Source organism: Equus przewalskii, chromosome 20 (assembly GCF_037783145.1).
Source record: "Equus przewalskii isolate Varuska chromosome 20, EquPr2, whole genome shotgun sequence".
NCBI lineage: Eukaryota > Metazoa > Chordata > Mammalia > Perissodactyla > Equidae > Equus > Equus przewalskii.
In genome coordinates this window covers 20751354-20775191 of record NC_091850.1, presented here as the reverse complement: position 1 = coordinate 20775191, position 23838 = coordinate 20751354, and the positions used below count along the sequence as shown (strand labels likewise).

Here is a 23838-nt window from a genome sequence, read left to right as displayed (position 1 = left end):
TCCCTTAAAATTTAAAAATATTTAAATATATCACACCTTAAGCGCATGAATAGAGTGAGGTTAGCTTTGTTTAATAAAGACAGGGCAGCCTGCGAAGCATGACCAAAAATAACAAATATAGGACAAATCACAAGAAGGCCTATTTTATGGAATAAGTAGTAGACCAAGAGGTGATCCAGACAAAAACACTTGGTAGCTTTAAAACGATTTCAAATTTCTTTGTAGTAAGGGTTTTTCTTTGAGAATGCAAACTCTGTGGATACACAACTCTAAAACGAATTTTTGTGACTTGAAAGATTTTGAGCTTTTTGGAGAAGTCAGGGCACAGAATGGAAGAAGGAAGTATGTGTGATACTCAAGGCTATGTGGAAGAGAAGAAAGTGATAAGGGTCCTACACAAAGCAGGGTACCCAGGAGGGCCTTGAACCTGCCCTGCCCTAGTCAGGAAGCGTTTCAGGAGAGGTGTGAGCAGGACATGCCCTGTATCGTGACTGTGGCTTTACTACATCAAAAACTGCAGTGGTCCAGGTGATGCAGGGGGACGTGTCCTCTTATGATTCACAACGAATGTGGTGTGTTCCAGGCTGTACAACAAATCATTTCATATTTTCTTTTCTGCAAGATGAAGGAGTTGGAGCATTTGATCTCTCATTGCTTTTGTCTCTCTAGAACTTTAATCCATCAGAGATGGTGATCCTTCCTAATTCTCCTACACATGTTACTACTTTCAGAACCAGAACTGGATTGATTAAGGGTCTGAGCCAGTCTGACAATTCTTGGGTACTTATGCTGATAAAGCAGCTGTCTGAAACTGGGGTACCTATAAAGAAAAGAGGCTGCAAGGCACGACCATTTATGCATTCAGCCCACATTTAGGCCTCCTATATTCCAGGCACTGCACCAGGCACTGGGAATGCAGAAGCAGATGAGACATGGCCTGCTCAGGGGAGCCTTCTCATTGGAGAAAAGATCAACAAGAAAAGTGCCATTGAAGGTCTGACCTAGGCATAGGGCAACATAGAGTCTGGGCACCAACATCAGCCAAAGGTGTCCTTAAGCAGAACAGAAAGTGTGGCTCAGAGCAATATCTCCTTTCCCAACAAGACAACAGAATTGTAGGAGCTTTTCCTTGACTGTCCGGCAAAGGGGTGGCTTTTTAAAACAAGCCAAACAAATATCCATCTTTTAGGGAGACCTCGGCACGTGCCAGATGATTCTGCCAATTTTTTATGGACGGAAATATCTCGGAGGGAAGAACTGGTGAGTCTTTGGAAGTGGAAGTCCCTCAAAAGGGACTGCATTTCCTAAAGGGCGCCCCGAAGGGGCTGAACTACTTCCATCTGGGAGAAAAGACTCTGGCAGTGAGGGCACGGGAGGATGCACGTCTGGAGAATTTCAAGGCTTTTTCCATCTTGCCTCATGTGGCAACAAGGAAAGATTTGTTCGTTTTATTTATTTATTTTCAATTTCTAAAGATTTTTCTTTTCCCCTCTCCCCCTCCCAGCCACTCCGGTTTGGGTCTTCCATATGACTCATAATTCCTTCTGAAGTGGAGTCGGATTCATAAAAGTGGTGGTGGTGGTGGTGGGGCAGCCTGGGAGCCCCAGGGAGTCTTCACCACCTACATTCCCACTCAGCCCCGGCGCGAGTGGCGGTCGGGCGGGGACATCCAGCCTGCGCGGGGATGGCGGATACTAGGAGATTCCCGGCGGCCGGGGCCGGGTGACCGGGCGGCGGGCGCGGCGGGCGCGGGAGGGTCTGCGGCGCGCGGCGCTGCTGCAGCCTCGGCACAGCCGCCGCCGCCCGCGGGCGCGAGTGTGCGCGGGTGTGGAAGGCCGACGTGCGGGCCGCGAGGGGTGTGCGCGCGGGGGGCGGAGCGGGGCTCGCCCCTCGCCGGCGCCCGCCGCCCCGCCGGTGATCGCTCTCCAGCCGTCTCCAGCACCCTCGGCTCCGCACGGCCGTTGGTCCGGGCGGGGGAGGGAGAAAGTGAGACTCGGTGTCATCACCATCCATTGTCAGGAGGGGAGGAAACTGGAATCCAGCAGCGGCGAGCAGCAGCTGGGCGGTCACATCTGGGAATGCACAGCCGACCTCCCCCTCCTCCTCCTCCACCGCCGCCTCCTCTCTCACCCAGGATCACTTCCGAAATCACTTCGTCTTCAGCCCCTGCCTCGGCCAGAGGTTTCATTTTTAACTGAATATTTACGAAAGCTGGAAGCGTGCGAGGGGGGTGGGGTGGGGTGGAAATCGCGGCTGCTTCTTTTCCAGGGATTTATTTAATGGGGATGTGTTCAAGGCAAGAGCGAATTCAGAAGGATATCGACGTCGTGATCCAGAAGTCCAGAGCAGAGAAGGACTGCCTGTTTGCAGGTGAGTTCTCGCCTTTCCGGAGCCGCGGACCCGGCGCCCGCTTCCTCGGCCCGCCCGCCGTACCCCTTCCCAGTTTTCAGACCGCGACGTGTGTGGCTGGGGGTGGGGGGGTGGCTTGCACGTCCCCATTCCGGGGTTCATTTGGCAACCGCGGCTGCAGCGAGAGCCGGAGCCAAAAGGGGGAGGGGGCGCCAGCCTCTCCCCTTCTCCCCTCCCCCAAGTCTGGAGCAGCCACCAGCTTTGGGGCAGAACCCGGGTGGCCCGAGCGGGGGTCTTGGCGGAGGGGCCCTGCGCTGTGTCTTTAGCCCCTTGGGAATGCCCGGCGCGTCCAAGCCCGCCTCCTGGGTTTCAGCAGCAGCGGCCGAGAGGGGCGGGTTGGACCCGCCGGGTTTGCGCAATGGGCTGAGCGGCGGCGGCGGCCGGGAATGGAGCCCGCTGCGCTGCGCTGCGCTCGCCGGCTGCGCCCGGCGCCGAGGCCCCCGGGGGCAGCGCTCGGCCGATCTCCGGCCCCTTCAGCTCCCTCCAGTTCCCTCCGACCGGCAGTGCGTTGCCCCGGAAAGAGAAGGGATTCCCGGGGTTCCCGAGGCGCCCAGCGCTCCTGCATGGGGGTCGCCTTTCGTCCATTTTGCTCCCCCGGGCGAGGGATCGGATTTTGCTTTCGTGGCCGCGAGCTCGGCGGGGGCCGCTTCCGGCCGCCCCGACAGGGAAATTCCCACCGTTGCCATGGCACCCGGCACTTGTTGCGGGGGGCGGCCTCCAGCGGCACCTGGCCCGGGGTGCGCAGCATCCCCTCCTGTGGGGCGCCGAGGGGGGACCTCTCGGCTCTCCAGTCCTCGCCTCCCGCCCCGCCGGGCATCCCCTTGGCTCCACCAAGTAGGGGGCCCAAGTCTTGACCAGGGTTAAAAATCCACTCAAGGGGTAGCTTTTAACAGGACTTTCCGTTTCAGATTTCAGATACTCAGACTCCACCTTTACTTTCACCTACCTTGGCGGCCCCAAAAGGTATTTATGTGTCTAGAGTTGCTTCATTTCCTGTTCACAGGCTTGTGTTTCCTTTGTTCTTAGCGTGTTCCGTGTTCGGGTTTTTTTTTTTTTTTTTTTTCTTGTTGCTTTCCTTTAGCCGCATCCCAAACCTGAAGTCCCTCGGTTTTAAATAGCAAAGGAGAAATAAATATGTTTGATTCAAGTGTTTCTAAGATCACACCACAGGCAATGAGCAGAACTCTTATACTCCTCCTGTTAAAGCTGTTCTACAGTAGCAGCTTGCTCTGGAGGCATTTGGGGATTGACAGAGTAAAGCGAGTGGGAAACCGGAATACTGGGTATGAAGTGAAATGCATAAAACACGTAAGATGTCACAAAACAGTTTGATCACATGTGATGATTTTCCTGGTGAATTGGGGCTGCATGTTTTCTGAAGGTTGACATAAACAAGCAGTCTGCCAGTTCTCCAGGCTTTCTTTTTTTTTTTTTAAGGAGCGAGATTTTGGTTTTCACATTTAGTTGTAGGAAAGAATTTGGAAGTTTTATGTAGTGGGAATGTATAACTTCTTTCTTGAGGAGGAAGAATGAGAGATGGATATATTAATATTAAATTGTTAACGGCATGAAAGTAGCTCAAATCCAATTTTGTATTTGGGAGGTAGAATTAATATGAAAAGTAGCCTTTAAAATATGCGTTGTTGTCTTCACTTGTTAAGTTAGAATTTTCTCCCTTTAGCCCTTTGGAGACACAGTGGTTTAAAAGAGCAGTGGCCACATATGAGAACTGTCAGAGATTTAGCCTTGCTGTTAGGACTTGACAGTCAATATCATTTGATCACGTTCCAAAATATCTCTTAGCTAATGGAAACGTTTATGAACATATAAATTGCAAAAGAAGCTTTTGTCTCTAATACATTTTTAAAAAGCTTGGAATTAATGTGAACCTTTAAAATGCTTACGATCCGTGTTGTTATCTACCTCTCAAAAAAGGTTTAATTGAAACAGTTGTGAGGTTTCCCATAAGTACGGAATGCCTAAGCCTTGGGATTAGTATATTGATTTGATTTACTGGTTCAAAATATAACATATAATATGTACTTAGTGGGGGAGAATAAAATTACACTTTCTTCACTTACTGTAGTACCATCATCTTTGTAATTATGAATAAAATGAATAATTAAATTAGAGGAGATTCAACTAAATTCATACTGCTCCTGTACTTACTATGCAGAGGGCGTTGGTGTGTGACTAACATCCTCTTGGATTATTTTAACAGTTAAAATATGCTGTGAGGCCCGTTGAAAATATTCCCCATACAGTCAGGTAGAAATCTACATGAGTTGTCTGTTTCACAGTGGTTGCTGTTCTTCCAGTGAGAGGTGTGGACTGGGAAAGCCCTGGGTAGGCTTTTCAACTAAGTAGCTTTATTATTTTCAATAAGGTACTTGAATTCTTCTGGCCTCAGTTTACCTTTCTGTGCAATGAGGGAGTGAACCATATACTTAATCTCTAAGATCTGTTAGCTACTTCGCTAAGATTCTTTATCATCAAATTAGTGAACTAGTATTAACATAGCGAGAGGTGGAGAAGATTTGAATGCCTCCAGGAGCAAGGCCAGCGGCTTGGGATGAATAATTAACTAACCAAGATAACATCAGTTTTCACTGTAGGAACAAGTACCATGGTTGCTCTTAAAGTAAGACATGTTTCGTTTTCTATGTTACTCTACTTAGGGATAGTATTTTCTTTTGTCTCTGATTTAAATACTTGGGACTTGTACGTCTAATGTGGAGCAGCTAGTACAACTGTTGACATGTTTGCTTTGTCTTCTAAAAAGCTTATTGTACCAGACAATATATGAAGGATCATTTTAGTATAGTAATCATAATCCCTTTAATGATAACCCCTTTATGGGTTTGTAGATAATGGTACAGAGGATGTTTTTTCCTGAAAATAAAAATATGTTTTCATTAACTATGTTAGAATCTGATATTTCTTATGTATTTCTCATTGAGACATGTCAGTTGGGCATTCGAAATGAAAATAATCTTGCTCTGTTTTGATTTAATGTGTTTATCAACTTAAATTATCCAGTTAATAGGGTCATTTCAGGTAAACTAGACTGACTTTACCATTAAAACAACTGGGCATCTTATGGAGAGATGGTACATGATTATCTTGAATTATATTTAACTGTCGTTTCATCCAAACCATTAAGAGGTCGGCAGAGGGGTGCAGTGCCTCCTAACATTTGCTGTTGGGCCTTGGTGGGCTTTAGGTGGGGACTGAGTGGGAGCAGATGGTCAACTGGAAGACCACATTCACTAAGTTTTCCCTAATGGGAAGGTTCATGGAATTACTATTATCCTTACTTTTGGATGTACTGAGGCTCAGAGAGTTTAAGAAACATGCTCAGATTTACTCAGTTAAATGATGAAGCTGCTGTGTAAACTCTGTTCCGTCCATTGAAACTGGTGCTCATTCCTCTACACTAGAGTTCTCTGCCTCTTTGAGCAGGGAGAGACTTTACCTTCAAAGAATTATGTAGAAACTTACTTGAGAGTAGTAGTTTTCGTGTCTTTTGATTGAGAAATAATGAGAAAGGAAGTGTTAGACATTATGAATTTGATTATTAACACCATCTCCATATGCTTGAAAATTTGTGGTTTATATTTGGCAAGATTAATTTATTCTAACAATGGTCCTTTTAACTCCTCTGATTCCTGGACTCCTTGGAATAGCTCCACAGCCATCCGGGGTTCAGGGCCTGCCGTACGTGCCTACCCAGGGCTGCCTCCTAATTTCAGGGGTGTGCCCAGAACTATAAACCAGGGGCCTCAACTGTACACAATTTATACGTTTATGGAGAACTTACTCCTTCCCTCTACTTTGTCATGCTTGAAATCTGCCTCGTTCTTTCTCCCTCACTGATTGGCAGTAAACTCTTTAGGACCACAAAGGTTTGGGGTTCTGGTCCTTCATCTCACTTGCAGTCAGATCTGCAGTTAGTGGGAGAAGAAACAGGAGGGATAAGGTGGGTGGTGAGGGGATTGGAAAGGAGACTGAGTCTCAGGGGCCAGTGGTTAAGAACCATAAGGAGAGAGCAAGGGAGCCTGGTGGGTCGGCCCTGGACCCTGTGGAATTCCCTGGTGGTGAGCTTTCAGCAAGGAGAGGATTGAGAAGATATAACTGAGGTTTTAAGAATACATAGGAAATTATTCTTTTTTGTAAAAAAGATTAGAAAAAGAGATACACCCCCCCCCAAAAAAAACACGATTCCTCATCTGCTATTAATATATTACAATTTTCTCTTTCAGAATTTTTATGTCTATATGCCTGTAAATATATGTATCCAAGGGTTGTATTATACTCTTTTGAGACCTCACTGTTTTTCACCTAAGAATATAATTATGCCTTTTCTTTATAAAAAATATGTGAATAAAGAGATGTTTGTTAAATTGAGAGTTTTTCAATCAAGGGGTGTGACTCTGCATGATAAGAAATCTAATATTTATATTAGAAATTATTAATGAATTAGAAGTTTAATATTTGGCAGAATGTTCAGCATTGCCTGCCTGTGTCCACCCTTTACTGTATGAAAAGACTCTCTTTCATGTGGTCATGGGTAGATTGGTGTCTTTTGAAATGCACCCCTTGTTTTAGGAGTTTCTGTCCACATAAGTTTTGGAGCACCAGGTGTGACACTAACAGTAGCATTCCACAGTCCCTCAAAGCACATGCTACCTCCTCTTTCTCCTGGGCCTTTGCATGTGCTACCTGGAACACCCACCTGCATCCTGCCCTCCCCAGTCTCTCCCCTCTCAATCCTAGTGAACCTACATTGTTGAGATCTTTGCTAAACCATATTGCCTCTAAGAAGCCTTTCCTGTCAGCCCCTCCCCTGTATAGTTCTGCTAGGTGTTTCTAAAACTATGTTGTTACATTGTATTGCTAACACTTGTTTACTTGATCCTCTATTTGAAGGGAGCCTCTTGGAGGCAGGGTCTGTCCTATTCAGTGCAGTTTCCCCAGCCTCTAGTACAATATATTTTCTCAATAAATAGATGTTGACTAAATTACCAAATGAATGCCAAAAGGTCTTCTGGCAGGTAAAAAACAATTTCCTAACCAAAATGACCAGGTTTAGAGATAGTCAGATACTGCAAAAAGCCCCCAATCTGGTGATATTTGCAGTGGAATTCCTTATGAATCCAGAGTGACGGAAGTTGCCTAGCCATGTTATAAACCCTGTTGTCTGGGTCACACGCTCAAATGCCTTCAGGGGACAGGCAGATACTGCAGTTGTTAGGATAATAGGGATTTGTGGGGACTGTGGCACACTGGAGAGTCTGGACTCTTAAAAGTATTTGTTTAAAAAAGAAACAGCACTCTGGTGGTCAAGCATATTTTGGGGGGGCCCTAATCCACCTGGGCTCCCAATGTTTAATTCCCTAACTCATGGGATGCCATGCAGAGAAAGAATCTCCTTGATTGCTAAAGTGCTTTTGGTTTTTTTGACTTTCTTAGAAAGGAGAAGTGGATGTGTATGTGGGAGCGGGGGAGTTGGGAGGATGGAGACGTAATCCCATCACCTCTAAAAGATTCATCAATTTTCATCCTGCAAGAAGTACATGCTCCTAGAAATCTTGAAATTTGCCATTATTTTGAAAGCATCAAGTGCTCCTTAAGGTTTCAGAATGAAAAGTGATCATTTTTTAAAATTAGCGTGTTCCTCTTGGCAGTGGGGACTTACTCCCCATAATTTTACGTTACATCAATTATTATCCAAAAGAATGATAGTTTTTAAAAAGTGTGTTCCTTGCATCCATGGGAACCTCCCTGGGAAGCTGGGGTCACAGGCAGCAGGGACTGTGAAGGAAGCTGAATGAGCAAATGAGATCGGGGCTTTCATTCCCTTTGTAAATTGCAGATGCTCCAGCTCTCTTCTATTCTGCATAAAATTTTCTTTGAGAAAGCTTTCATTGTTAAATGAGTTTTAAAACCACTGACCTAAAATAACCAACAATTTAACACAAGTATAACTTTATTGAAGCTTATATATTAAAAACATATTTAAACTCCATTTATTTCATGGGTTAAGATAATCCTAATAATCATATTTATTGGGCAAAGTCTCTTCTATGAGTTTTGCCTACCTTACATCCTGTGTTTGCAATAAAGACGGGTAGGTATTTTGTCAGCTGTTTTACAGTTTATAGCTAAAGAAACTGAGGCTTGGGTAATGTAAATAACTTAGAGTTAGTGAGAAGCAGAGTAGAGAGACACTGCAGTGTAAGTCAATGTTTATGTAAAGTTTTAAGGGGCACTGGTTGAACTGGCATGACTAGAGTAGTTGGGAGTGTTTGGGGCTGGGGACGGATTGCTGGTGGGATGTGTGCCAGGGGCAGCACTGAAGTCTACTGGTTGGCAAGGAGAGTGCCTGAGCCCAGTGCTGAGCATTAACAGTCGGAAAATTATGTACATTGGCTTGGAATCCTTATGCAAATATTGGGCCGATCTATTTGAATTCCCCATCATTTCTCACTGCAGCATTTTAAAAAAACCATATAAGTGAAATTTCATCAGTCCTAAAAATATTTTGTGATTCTTTGCACAGATTTGCTTTTGGATAGATTGTGCTGTGTAGTAGATAAACCTTTCTTTAAGACAGCTGCCACTGACTTAGTGTGCAATTTTAGTCAAATTGTTGACATGTAATCTTTCTCTTCTTCATTCTCTAAATTTCTGAAATCCCATCTTCCATGTACTCCCAGGAAGGACTAATAGGAAATATGTTTTTATGAATAAGGCTTGTCTTTCCTGTTTTGTTGTGACATAATTGAGGTTTTCTGTTCAGTCATCTCACTTAAATGCCGGACACTTGAACCCAGCACATCAAAATGACCCATCCTTTCCTCTTTAAAAGAAGCTTCTCTTCCCAGCCCTTTCCTGGTCAGTATCACATCATTTGAGCTAGATATAGGGACCACAGTCTCAGATTTCATGTGTTCCACCTTCTTCTTTGCTTCCTTTGAAGCTCCACTGACTCTTGTTGAAATCATTGTTGGCATCTTCATCCCTCCCGATGTCAACACTTGGTCCACACGCTGATCACCTTGACTTAGGTCAATCACTTTAACCCAGTGTCTTAAAACTCTTGATTAACAGCTTCTCACCCATCCAGTTCATTTATTCCTGAACTCTTTAAGCATAAATTTAATCATAGCATTGATCTGCTCAGAAGTCTTCAAATGCGACCGTAGTTTTCTCCATATAAAATTTAACCCCCTATTCTTGGCTTTCAAGAGCCACCTTCCCCACCTATTCATATATATTTCTCAGGCTTCCAAACACCAACTTACTCCTGTTTGTTTATTAACCTCCTTGTCTCGCCACTCAACAGCTGTTTGTATTAATTTAGTGCATTAAGCATACACAGCTGTTCAAGGTTTATTGATTGATAACATCTGTGTCGCATAATACGCTTGGCTTGGATATCAAGATTATGGTTTTTGTTATCACAAAGACCAGTTCATTTAATCTTTTGTTTGACCACAAGTGGCATCTCTTTGAAAATATATGACGTCTTTATGCTCAAGAAGAGCATAAATAGAGTGAGACCATGAGTAAAACAAAGTGAGAATAAGAAAAAATGAACTCGGAGGAAGATGAGATGAGAATATAGATTACCCTCAATCCATTAGAGAATAACAACAACAAGTCTTGTGTAGTTTATTTGCATGTCACTGGCATCCTGGTTTGTGGCGAACACCCTCTCAGTATTAGATGGAGGATGCCAAGTCATTCAGTGTTAAATTTAAAAGAGAGACTTCCGCTTTTACCTTTGTGCAGTCAGATCAGTTTTCCCTGTACAGAAATTAGCAGAAAGCCAGCTGCTAACCGACTTCTCCCAAGACGGTTTCTTTCTGAACATTTTGAAATGTAAATTGAAAAGACCTTACTAATGGCCTGACAGTATTCTTCGGATTTGTCAGCTGACTCTGAAATGCTGTAGTTAGTTGGATTTTCATTGTTTTGTTTAAAAAACAAGTACAGCTTGTTATCATCGAAGAATCACTTATATTTACTGTATTTGAAGTATAGAATTGAGCTAGCGACCAATATGAGTACTTTACATTTGTTAGGCTTTCGCATTTATGGAGAAAAAAGTTCAGACAAAATTGGAAAACAGCAAACAAAAGTATTAAGGACAGAGCTGCATAAAAGACAGAATGCTAAGTCCAAAAAAAAGTCACAAAAAAATAAATGAATATTCTGTTTAAAGACTAGGACTCTAGTCCCTAGCAGAGTGCCTATAATATAGTAAATATGTCCTAATATTTCTTAAACTGACAGTAATATTTTCCTATGTTATATGATAGCGTTTCCCAAATCATTTAATTAGATGTTAGGTATGTGGGCAAATATGTCTGGGAAATGCTTAGTTAAACAATATTAAACAAATTTAATGGTTGGCTTTTTAGAGCCCTTTATATATTAGTGCACATTATGCATATTGAAGAGGTGAATGAAATATTCACAGTTTTCCAGACTTATTTAATTACAGATCTGGAACGTCTTGAGAGAATTGTTTTGTAGAAAACACCTTGGCAAACTCTGAGTCTTTATTCATTAAAAATAGTTTTTGAGTAAACAACAGTATAATAGGAATGGAAAGTGATGATTCACATTGAGCCCTGAAGAGTTTATTTTCAGTAATTTTTATAGAACTTGCTTCCTAAGGAAGGCTTCGGCTAAAGGCATTTGGCATTTCATGCCAGTACCTTTCTGCACGAGGATATGTTTCTCTGCGTCTCTCAGCCTCTCCTCTGTTGTGTGAATCCTTTTATGATAAGGGCTCTCAGCTGTGCTTATTCATCAAGGCCGTGAAGTTAGCAGGGCCCTCTTTGGAACGTGATTAGAAGGCGGTCTCCTAAGGAAGCCTTAGACATAGATAACGATTCTGTGTAACAGAAGGACTCATTATGTCCTCTTGGATTCGGTCGCCTGGACTGCAGTAGAGCTTCTTAGTGAGCAGTCTTTGATGGAGTACACTTTTGGAGAAGTTCATGGTAGGGAAATCTGGACTTGATCTCAACATTTCATTTCTTTGGCAAATTACATTTAAAAAATCAATGAGGGTATCTGTTTTGTAAAATCGTTTTCCTCCCTGTGCCCAAATGAGAAATTTACTGATAGAGTTTTAAAACATTTCTCAGAGTTTGTCAGCATTCGTCAGGACGCAGACTCCCCCTTTTTAAGGCAGTGTCAGTCATTAAACTTGAGGAAGCCACATGTTCCTTTTGGTAACCCACGTGTGGAGAATGAAACCTCTGCTGTAAACTGCACTCCTCTGGACACAGAGCCAGGTGTACATTAAAGATGGTTCGTGATGATGGTAGACGTGGTCCTCCACGAATGCGCTGGAGCTCTTGTGATTCAGGGAAACCAGGGGAACCTCACACGTCCCGAGAATCTAGTAAATTCTTTGTCTTTCTCATTTGGAAGTCAGCATGCAAAATGTTAACTGAGTGAATTTGCAATTGTGATAATACCTGTGTCAGTCTATGTGTATCCATGTCATTGATCTTCTTAAGAGCAAAGTCTTAGATATTGGCATGTGGGAGACCTAAGCAGAATGCTAAAATCTTCTTGATGGATAAAAGCTGATGATGCAGTCATCATTTCTCATTAAAATGCACCACAGCTAGACATGCAGCAAAAATAAATAAATAAATAAAAAAGCCCCCACAGTTGAAAAGCAGTCATTACTTTATTATCACCCTAGAATTTGGTAGGATTTCTCTAGTGAATGGTCATATTCGTTTTCAGTTAAATAAAAAAATAGTTTGAATCCGCCGTGAGACAGATTCCTTCTTGATTCTTTTTGGAGCAGTCCTTCCTTATGGTAAAACTAGCCTAGAATGCTGATTTCAGTTTTTCGGTTAAGTGATTTCAATGAGAATTGCATATCCTTGGCTGAATTTGACCCCAAAATGATTAAACTTGGGCCAAGAAAGATTTTTAACTTAATTTTTTGAAATCATATTAGTTTGATTTAATATGAGCTTCCTGTGTTGACTTCCTGTGTCATTAGTTTAAAATTTCCAGTGTCTTCAACTTTTGATGGCCAAGACCCACAAAATCCTTTCCAGCTGTAGGTAATTGGCAGGGAAAAATTTACTTAGGCCGGTAGTTTCACAACAGGTTTTTTGAAACAGAGAAATGTTGACAACTTTCAGCCTTTGGGGTACAGTCTGGGAAATGTTACAATTGAAATGTACTTTTAAATCAAAATGCAGGTGCTTACCACTTTATACCTATTAGAATGGCCACAATCCAGAACACTTAATGCCAAATGCTGGCCAGGATGTGGAGCAACAGGAACACCTGTTCATTGCTGGTGGGAATGCAAAGTGTAGGCACAGCCACTTTCGAAGATAGTTTGGGTATTTTCTTAGAAAATGAAACATACTTTTATGTGCTCCTTGGTATTTTCCCAAAGGAGTTGAAAACTTAATGTCCACACAAAAACCTGTACATGATGTTTATAGCAGCTTTATTTAAAATTGCCAAAACCTGGAAGAAAACAAGATGTCCTTCAGTAGGTGAAGGGATAAATAAACTGTGGTACATCCAGACAGTGGAACATTATTCAGCGCTAAAAGGAATGAGCTATCAGGCTATGAAAAGACATGGAGGAAACTTAAATTCATATTATTAAGGGAGAGAAGCCAGTCTGGAAAGGCTAGATATGTGATTCTCACTATATGACATTCTGGAAAAGTCAAAATTATAGATAGAATGGAAAGATCAGTGGTTGCCAGGGGTTTGAGGGTAGGGAGCGATGAATAGGCAGGTCACAGGAGTTTTAGGGCATTGAAACTATTCTGTATGATACTATAATGGTGGATACATGTCATTATACATTTGTCCAAGTCCAGAGAATACATGACACCAGTGGTGAACCGTCAGGTCAACTATGGACTCTTGGTGATAATGAAATATCAGTGTTGGTTCATCATTAGCAACAATTGTACCACTCTGATGGGGGATGTTGATAACGGAGGAGGCTGTGCAGGTGTAGGGGTAGAGGGTATATGAGAGATCTCTGTACATTCTGCTCAGTTTTGCTGTGAACCTAAAACCGCTAAAAAATAAAGTCTTAAAAAAAAAAAGCCAGAAAAAAAACAGGCAGGTGCTTATTAGCAAGACTTTTTCAACTTCTAGATAAGCGTTCTGATCTGTAAAAAGTTTAAAAACTTGTTTTTACGTTGCACAGGCATATTTGAATCAGGAAAATATAAAATTAGCTATTTATTTTTATTAAATAAAAGTGTCTTGGCACAAAACTAAAATGGATAACCCATATTACGGTTTTAGCATGTAACTAATTACACAGAAGAAAATCATAATTTAAAATTAGAAATCTGCCAATTTTATGCAGATATATATAATCTATAAAATATTAAACAATAGGCAATTGTTTAGTATTCCAAGAAATGCTAATAACTATTACAAAAATTCTTTACCTACTAATTTTCTAGTCAACACAGAAATACAGGATTTAATAATGCCTGTGCACCTCTCAGATAAAACCAAATAGGAGTTGGTGCTATCAGATATTTCTGTGTCTGAATCCCGAGCTGAAGGATAAAACATATTTGAAATGTGTATGTATGTGTCTCTCTCTCTCCCACACACACACACTCATGCTTGTGCACATGTATTTACATGCACAAATATGCAAAACATAATGAAATTACAATGCATTTTTTTCTCCATAAACATACAAAGGTAACATTCTAAACTACATTTGCAAACATTAAGAAAATAACATACCCATTTCTTTCTCTCTCTCACACACACTCATTCACACAGGGTTCTCAAAGATGGGAAGCATTGAGAATTGAATTACATGGAAATGTGCCTTTTTGAGGAGAGGAGTTGGTAGCCCAGGGATACTAGATAGTTTAAAAAACTACTGCTACCACATTACTGCTTTTAGAAGCATGACAGACATTCATAAAATTCTTAATGAATGTAAGTTGGATTGTGTTTACAGATTAATAATAGTTTAAACATTGTTCAGGGTTTACGAAATTGAATTTTATATTTTCCAAAGGAAATGATGCAGATGGTTAAATTATAAGACTATTTAAAAAATTCTTTATGACCCTTAACATTACAGTGTGGTATAAATTGATTTGGATTCCTTTTAACTGACCAGACTTAACCTCCCTGAGTCTTAATTTTATCATCTGTGAAATGGCAGTAGTATCACAGGGTTTTCGGGATTGAACTAGACAATGTGCTGGGTAAAAGGGGTCCTGAAGACTACTCTCAGGCTCAGTGGTTCACTAGACAGAATCCAGGACTCAGAAAGCTGTTACACTTTCGGTTATAGTTTATTATAGCAAAAGGATACAGATTAAAATCAGCAAAAGCCCAAGCTCCATTGGGCATAGTCCAGGAGAAACCAGGCACAAGTGTCCAGGGGTCTTGTCGGTAAAGTCAAGTGGCTGCACTTAATTTTCCCAGCAATGATGTGTGACAGCACGTGCAAAGTGTTGTCAGCCAGGAAAGCTCATGTGTGCCTTAGTGTCCAGGGTTTTTATTAGGGGACAGTCACATAGGCATGCTACATCTCTGTGACTGACCTCAGCCACTCAGGCTCCAGAGCAGAAACAGATGTTCACTATAAATCACATTTGTTAGCATAAACTGTCTGAGCAAACTGGTAGTGTGTGGCCCAAGATCTTAAGCATACGAAAGCACTCTTACCAGACAGAATATTCCAAGAGCTCAGAGCTGATTTCCTAGGAACTGGCCAAGGCCCAATCTTGAAGACAGACCTTTCTTAGGAATGAGTAAGGTCTGAGCAATCAAAGCCTGAGTTTACCCTTTTCTGCACCTATGCTGACAGTGTCCAGCACAGGAGCTGACAGAGAAGGCAGTACTTAATACTGTTGTTCAAAGCACTAGCCCAGTTCCAATTCCTGGAGTCTGGACCTCATGAACAAGCAGAATAAGGAAAAAAAAGTGCCCCTTTTTTTGTAGAATGACCACCCTAACTGATTTGGAAATATAAAATATTTTTGATTTAAAATGATGTTAATTTGCAAGATGCACTATTGTTGAGTAACAACTTCTAAGAAAAACTACATTCAATGTACATAAAAGTAAAGAAAAAATAGCAGTAGCATACTTTCAGTCATATGATTGCATACTCTTTTTTCAGTGTCGCAAAGTCAAAATGGAAACCTTTGTTGTTTTTAGAGTCTCAAGATTCTGCGACTCCCTTTTGGCCCTTATCAGATCGCCGTGGCATTTCAGTGCTACTGCTTTTCCTCCCCCGTGTTATGTGTTCCTTATCTTCACCTATAACTTTAGAAGAGTTAGCATGTTTTTTTTTTAATTTGAAAAATTGTAGGTTTTTGTCTACCTTTTAAAATTTGACTAACCTTCTATTTTTTTCCCTTGCTTTAACTGAGTTGTGATCGTTGAAAATTACATAATTTCCCTGGAAAGTCAGCTAACACCTGTTTCAGGGCCACCACAAGAGCCCTTCTCTTGGTGAGTCTGTCACATGGTACCAGCCTCGCCCACACCTAGGAAGTCTGTGGATATTCTGATAGATTTGGCACTTTCTACTGACTTTTCTTGCATTGTCGGACATGTACCAATCCTCTCCATAGGAGAAAAAAATCCTTTTATTTCAGGGCTCCGTCATAGCTTTACTGAGCAGGCAAGTGGTGCTTTCAGTGCAGATGACACAGGGGTAACAATCAAATGAAGCGAAATATTCTGTTGAGTTCTCACTTTGCTGGCACCGGCAGATAAATGCCACAACTTCCGCCTGCATAGTGTTTAGAAAGTTTCTTTTGATGTGTATTTTAGAGACATAAGTAAAAAACATGAGTTTTGTAATCAAGAAAATCCGCTAACCAAACTAAGGCTTACTGAACAACTAGTATGGGATAGGCAGGGAATTCGTAATTCCTGCTTCTAAATTACCCTCACGTTTTTGTCCCAAGGAAATTTCTCATTTACTCCACGTAAAGGGTGTCTAGAGAAGCTGTTGGAAGGAAAAGGTGGCTGGAACAACTTTATACATACTGATAGCCTGGGTTGCCTCAACAGTTACATTTTTAATTAAAGTATCTGTTTGATAATTTAAATTAATTTTGAGCAGTGTAATAAAGGGAAAGCTCTTCAGAGTCTGTGGGAGAGGGTATTTTGGGACTGGATAGTCATCATTAGGCTTGCCACTTCTGCCGCCTTCATCACCCTGGATCAGTGCCCTTTATTCTTACTTTTCACAGCTCCCTCTCTTCTACTTCTCATGCCCTACACGCTCCAAGCTTCCAGCATTTTTTCTTTTTTTACGGTGACTCTTGTGGCCGTTGGAATTGCTACAGCAAGTAAGATGGGAAACAGGGTGAATGAGCGTAGAGGTCATTTGTAAATCATCTGTGTTCTTACTGCTCCTCCATTCACTCCATGTCTGTCTGTCTCTGTGTGCATGTCTGTTTATGATATATAAAATACATGCACACACCTACAGTTTTTTTATAGCAACTGTTATCACAATTAAAACCTGGGGAGGATCAGTTATTTTTAAGGAAATACCAATTGGCAAATAAATGAGTTGAGTTTCCCCCTCAAACCTTGCTTAAGTGTATTGATCCCATGCACTCAGTAAAGAAAAACACTACTGTTTCGTAAACTGCACTTGGCCTTCGGTATCCCCAGGTTCCGCATTCACGGATTCAACCAACCACAGGTTGAAAGGCTTGTGGTGGTTCCGTGTATATTGAACATGTACAGACTTTTGTCATTATTCCCTAAACAGTACAGTATAACAGCTATTTACAAAGCATTTGCCTTGTGTTGAGTATTATAAGTAATCTAGAGATGATTTAAAGTATATGAGAGGATGTGCATAGGTTATATGCAAATACCGTGCCATTTTGTATAAGAGACTTGAACATCTGTGGAGTTTAGTATCTGTGAGGGTCCTGGAACCGATGCCCCCTGGATACTGAGAAAGGACTGTGTGTTTCACTTTCGTATGCCTTCCATATGCCAGTAATTCAGGCTTCTCCTTTTTAAGGGTTAGTTTCTAAGTGATGTTAGAAACCTTGTGGTAAGAGAACAAAATTATAAAATCATATTTAAATAAAAAAGTAAAATCTTAATATATTTGGCACAGATCCGTCAGCTCTGTATACTTTGTTAGGACCTGAGGGCGATTTTCATAAAAGCGATGCATTGTCATTCAAACAAATAAGCAAAAATTATTTTTGATACCCTACTTGAAAAGGCACGTGAATACCTTCAGTGTATTAAAAGTTTTGCAAATGGTTGAAATTTTATAAAATACCGAGTTTTAACTTTTTTTATGAATTCAAAAGATAAGCCTTAGTTTTCTTAAAAATTAATTTACATAGATAATTGTGCAAATAATAGGACATGAGTGAGTTTTAATTCCATAGATATAAGAATAGAAGAATCATAAATATATCTGATCCCATTAGAAAATATTACTTTTTCTTAAAATTTTAAGAATTTAATGACTTAAATCTCTCATTTCATTTAAAAAAATTGTTTCAGTAAAATGCAATTGAGCAGTTGAGATTTGTTTTCCCAATATCTGCAAGCTTGTTTTTGGCTTAAAATTAAGTATGTTTGGCTTGGAATCCAGTTCGTTCATTCTTAAAGGTCTGTGGGGTCACTCATCTATGAGGCAAAAGTGGTGTAATCATCCTGGATGTGGATAGTCACTTTTAAGCATCTTTTAGATCGTGTTTACTTAAAATGAGAGGGATTCGCATTAGGAAGCTGAAAAAGGAAGGGTGGTAGACACTGCTCTTTGGTATCTATAGCAGCAAGTTTACAGATTCATTATTCTAACTACTTTCCGTTGTCTAAGAGCTTCATATAACATTTAATTCCAATTTCAACTACTTGTGAAGCAGTTGGTCCAAAATAAAGTTAAAGTCCTTGCTTTGAAGTTGTGGAGGAGACTCAAGAATCAGAACAGAGTTTCTTTCAACCTGAAGTTCTTTAAGCCTCTGTGAGTTGAAGCACTAAGTAAAAACGCAAACTATTTAGTGTGATCATTAAGGGGGAACTATTTCAGTGGTTAATGTGACCTTGTTAAGGAACGTTCCAGACCTGAATTCGCCTCGTCTGTCCTTCTTTCTCTCCACACCCCATTCTTCTTTTCCAGTTTGTTTGTAATATGATGTGATTGGAAACCAAATAAGCAAGCTTGTTAGAAACGTGTCTAAAATGGCACAGACTTTGTTCAGTGACCTGAGGGAACATAAGGACATAGCCTTGTGACATATTTTTTGATGGTTTAAAACCATTTTGTATGTTTTATTTTCTTCTTTGCTTAATTTTATGTTTATTATTATTTCATATCCTCTGTCTTAGAGCTTTGGCTACAAGCAGTATAAAGGTTGCATGTGGTGCCATTTGTCGTATTGACAGATGGCGGTGTATAGATGAGTGAAATTTTGCTGTTTGATCAAGGCTGTACCATTAGAAACTTGTTTTTCCAAGTGTCGGTGCATTCTCTACTTCTGAGTGGAGAAACCTCTGTCTGGGCTGAGCATAGTTGAAAACACACCAAAGCGGGGGCTAACATTTGATGCTACGTCCTTTGCTTATAAATTGTTCATTCCATTTGAATATGAATAAAGTTTTTCTACCAAGAATATGAAAGTAACGTTTTGCTAAGCTAAATTTTAATGAAATCATTTGGGCTTATTTATAGGCACTTAACATTTTCAGTTCTTGTGTTAATATTAATTCTACTGAAACGCTGTTCAGTGTGATAACCACCTTGTTACTGCAGAAATGTAGAAGTTTGGCATTTTAAATATCAGATGTTTTAAGTTATAAGAAAAGATTTCTAGTGTACCACAGCACAGAGATAATCTATGTTTGCTTGTGTCTCTTTAATCTTTCCCTTATAAAGTTAAGCCTAGAGGCATTATACTATTTTAAATTTTCAGAATTAGGTCATGTAAATATTGTGTCAGACTTCGTATTCATAAGTAGTATCCTCATGCATCGTGAAGATGGGATATATTTATATCCTGCTAATTGCTTAGCTGTAGATCAGCAGATGGGAACATAGAGTAATAATGGTATTTTCAAATGTTAATAAACTGTTTTTCTGTGATCTCTTATATACAAATGTGATGACTGTTTTTTTTCTTCCTGAACTAATTTTAGAGCATATGGTCTGATAAGTATGAGTACATTTGGGGAAGGCAGGATAGAATGCTTCAAATCTGGGCTGACCTGGAAAAGACTTGGTCCCAGTGTTTGTGGATTAGGAGGGAGAGGGGCTGATAAGGAATTTAAAAGCAACAGAATAGCAGAGTGAAGGGATTAGCAGCAAAACTCGAGAATCCCCGGGGTTTATCTTGAAGAGACTGGGGAGAGTTCCTGTGGTTAATGCAGGAGGGGCTCACATTGAAAGCCATCCACCTAGGAAATGATTTAAATACCCTGGTGCTGGCTGGAGTAGGAATGCTTTGTTTACTTTGAGGAAGATGTTTGACCCTTCTTATAGATTCCATCAATTTCAGATGTAATGTAAATACATTTTCCCTTTGGCTATTTTACAAGCTCAATGAGGATTAATTAAATTTAAAAGAAAGTAGTGCATTGAACTCCTAGGAGACAGAGGAGCTGTTTATCATTTTCTCATCATTCATTCCTTATTCATGCATTGTGCAAATATTTGTTGAATACCAATTATAATGAAGGCAGTATACCAGGTGCCCTAATTGGGAATATAAGGATGAATGATTAGGGTGACTTCTGCCCTCATTATGTTATGTGTTCATATTTTATTTTTTAAATTTCCATTGTATGAATAATTGTGCACAGACATCATGTTGCCAATCTTACCAATAGTTGGCCATTGACTAACGTCGCTGACACATACTTTCATTTTGTAAATTCATTTTCCTTTCTAAATTTACAGCTACTCTAACTTCTACTGTAAGAGAGACATAACTTCATTTTTTCCTATCTTACAATCAGTGCTATATAAACTATTTTTTCTTACTAAAAAAACCCCACAAATTATAATCGCAAACCAAAATAAATTCCCTACACGTTATTTCTCCCATTAAAATACATTGGTCTTATTTTAGATGGCACATTGAGAGGAATTTTAACCTCATTATTGTTATTTGTGAAAATATTAAGTAGAAATTTTAAAAAAGGAAGTCTCTAATATTCATATTCTTTAATTAGCATTAAAGAAGCATACAGTAATCCACAGTTTGAATTAAAATATGTTAATTATCAAAGACATAAACTTAGACATTTCCAATAAGCATTTATAGGCTATTCTAGTAGAAAAATGCACACTATTTTCCAAAGAGGCTGGTGGAGGTTTCCCAGCTTAGATAACTTTTTAGCTGGTTGCTTCTTGAACTTCATTGAATAAGGAGTGAACAAGTTTGACTACCAGCTTGAAAATGTTAATCTTTCATTTCAGTGTGAGCAAGTGAAGGCAGATAAATTTGTAATGTATGCCTGATTCTCCTTTGGGTTTGAGCGGAAATCAAAGACTCTACTTTCTAAATTAGTACAGAAAAGAGGAGAATTTTTCTCCTTGATTATTTCTCAATTAGGGTTTGTGTTTTTGGAAAAGGACAATAATAGCACTGGAATGAGTAGCCATTGTCACTGTCAAATAATTGTTGGTATGTCCATGTCTTGGGCTGGTTGGATAAAACAGTAGTTAGGCAGTAGTCGCAGATAAAAATCTGCGAAGATGTAAGAATGCTGAACTAACATGAAAACTAAGGGCTGAAAAAATGCTGGATTGAGAATAACGATGTGACAACTGAAGTTTTATATATATATTCACATATTCTATTTCTATTTTCCATATTCTATATATTCTGTTTCTCTTCAACTTACATAATGTCATAAAAATGAAAAAATGTCCAAATGTAGTCTTGACAGAGCAGCAGCATCCACCTTCTGTTTAAATCACTTGAGCCTATCACAAACCTTATGAGAATATTTAGGGCTCACCTAATATTATTTGTGAACCAGTGTCAGGAGTGATTTCCAGGACTCAGTTGACTTCCGTATTTATAGCATGAACTTTTAAAAATGATTTTATCAGTAGGGTTACTTTGAAAGCCAGGAGCTTAGTAAGTGTCACAAATGGCATATATTTCTATTCCTGCCTCCTGTTCCTTTCCCAGGAGCAGGGTGTGGGATGAGGTCTCTTTGTAGGTGGTGTGCTTGCTGGGCAGCTGGGGACTTGTGGTTCTGTGCCGTTCCATCCAGTGAAGATCCAGTCACTTAACAGTGTTGCTTCAGTGGTCCTGCTCATAGCAAAGTTGCTCTGGATAGTTAACCATAAGCTTCTTTTTCAGAAGTGCAGATTTTCTGATATTCCTAATCATTCTTCTTTCATTTAGTTAAAAAATGTTATTTGTAGTTGATTAGAGAATGGAGATAAGCAAGCCAGGATTTCTCAAATGTTCACATCACTCACCGAGCACAGAGAACCACACAAGACCTGTGTGCCTTGACATTTGTGTATGTCAGTATGCCTTCATTTGCTAATGACAGAATACCCAACTCAGATTGACTTAAGTAAAAGAGGATTTTCTTGTTTGTCTAACTCTAGATTTGGTGGTCAATTGGGTTTCCAGATGGATTGGTTCAGGGTTTAACAGTGTCTTCAGGGACTTGATTTCTTTCCAATGGTTAGCTCTTGCCTTCCGTGTCAGCTGGTGTCGCTTTCTCATGGGGTTGCAAGACAGCCCCAGACAACTCCAGTACTCTTCCTCTTGCATATGCAGAGAGGGGAGATGCTTTAAGAAGCGGATTATTTGAGGCCTCAACTCTATGTCCCATTGCTAGAGTCAGGGGTGAAATTAGCTGTCCCCAAATTAGCCACCCTGAGGAAAATATGCTATAGTAGTAAACAGTAAGAACGTTTCTAAGAAAAAGGGAAGAGATGGTGGTGTGGCAGCCACAAAGTCTGCCAGAGAGAGAGTTTTTCCATTTCCATTTCATGGTTTATTTTTCTGTTTGGCCTTGGAAAATGCGGGGAACAGTCCGACTTATCTTAAGCAAATAAATGTACTGTGCTATGTGAGTATAGTTCACTCTGACACACAGCATCTGGAATACAAACTAAATATACTCCTTGATTTGACTTGCCCAGGGCAGACTTCTGTAACCGCTATCAGTATTTTTGCCACAAACCTCAAAGATCCCTGGTGAGCAGGTATCACATAAAGAAGAGGCTTCACAGGAGATAGAGATTCATTGGGCAATAGATCAGAATATGTCATGATGAACCACCCCATTCCAGTGCAGTTGGTGGAGATAATGATACGTAAATATTTTATTCTTTTGGATAATATTCTACAATTCATTTGAATTTATATTATTGATGTGGGTTTCAAACCCACATATGTGACATAAAGTATGTATTAATACTTTAAACCAATAATGATAGGAATTAAAAATCAGATAATGCTCATTTCTATATAAAATGTAATTATGGAACTTCTCAATTAATATTTGTATAATGCCTAGAATTTAATTCTAGCTTGACTCTTCAAGTATTTTTCAAGTGGCATTTAAATTCTTGGCTGAAAGAAAACCACTTATATATGATGAGTGGTTACATATATTTTATTGCTTTTATTATATAGCCTTGTCAGTTAAGAAAATTAAGAATGTTGTGATATATTATTGGTTGAGCTGTGGCCCAGGGCACTCAGACAAGAAAATGATTACTGTGGTGCACCTGATCTAGGTCAGGCCTCATTGTTCAGAACTGCTTCCTTGTTTGTGCCAAAGGAACAGGGTGGGGTTTGAGAAAATGTTTAAATATGAACAATTTTTCTTGATGAGTTCTTCAGGGGATGCTGTGTTGTTTCTGGGGAGTCTTAAGCTGCTATTTGATCCTCTGACCTTCTGGGGAAGAGATTCTTTAGTTCACCAGGTACTTGGGTGTGATTTTCCAGGAGGCTGGGCTGCTGGAAACTTTACATTGGCTACTCTGTTCTTTTTTCCACCCCATCTACTCTTGTCAGCTGTCACAGCTTTTGATCTTCTTGGCCAACACAGAAGTTTTCTTTGGTTAGTGAGTATAGCCTAGTTCTGCTGCAGTAACCAGATGCCTCTGAAATCGTTCTCTTACGGTTTATTTCTCTCTCCATGTATCCATTTGTGGCTGGTGGGGGTGCCATATAATCAACTGGAGAGTCAGACTGAAGAGCCTCCATCTTGCATGTATTTATCTGGAAATACATCCTGCTTGGTCTCCCTTTCAGGGAGAGAGAGAAACTGGAGAATTCTTTACCTCAGCCCCGAAGTGACACACATCACTTCCTCTCACACTTAATGGCCTCACGTTAGTCATGCAGACCTGCCCAGCTGTGAGGGTCTCAGTGTAGGGGAGCAAAGGTT

General features: G+C 40.4%; 1 protein-coding gene across 2 annotated transcripts in view; it reads left to right on the top strand.

Annotated features, from left to right (window-relative positions):
* Positions 1-1857: 1857 nt before the first annotated feature.
* PARP8 (poly(ADP-ribose) polymerase family member 8) overlaps positions 1858-23838 on the top strand; it is a 169082-nt gene continuing 147101 nt past the window's right edge. The window contains exons 1-3 of one of the 2 annotated variants that reach the window (XM_008521496.2): positions 1858-2181; positions 2269-2370; positions 3318-3372. In XM_008521496.2, coding sequence (XP_008519718.1) covers positions 2079-2181; positions 2269-2370; positions 3318-3372 — 260 coding nt within the window. In that variant the 5' untranslated portion in view covers positions 1858-2078. The remainder of the gene's footprint in view (positions 2182-2268; positions 2371-3317; positions 3373-23838) is intronic. The other variant, XM_008521497.2, reaches the window with a different exon arrangement.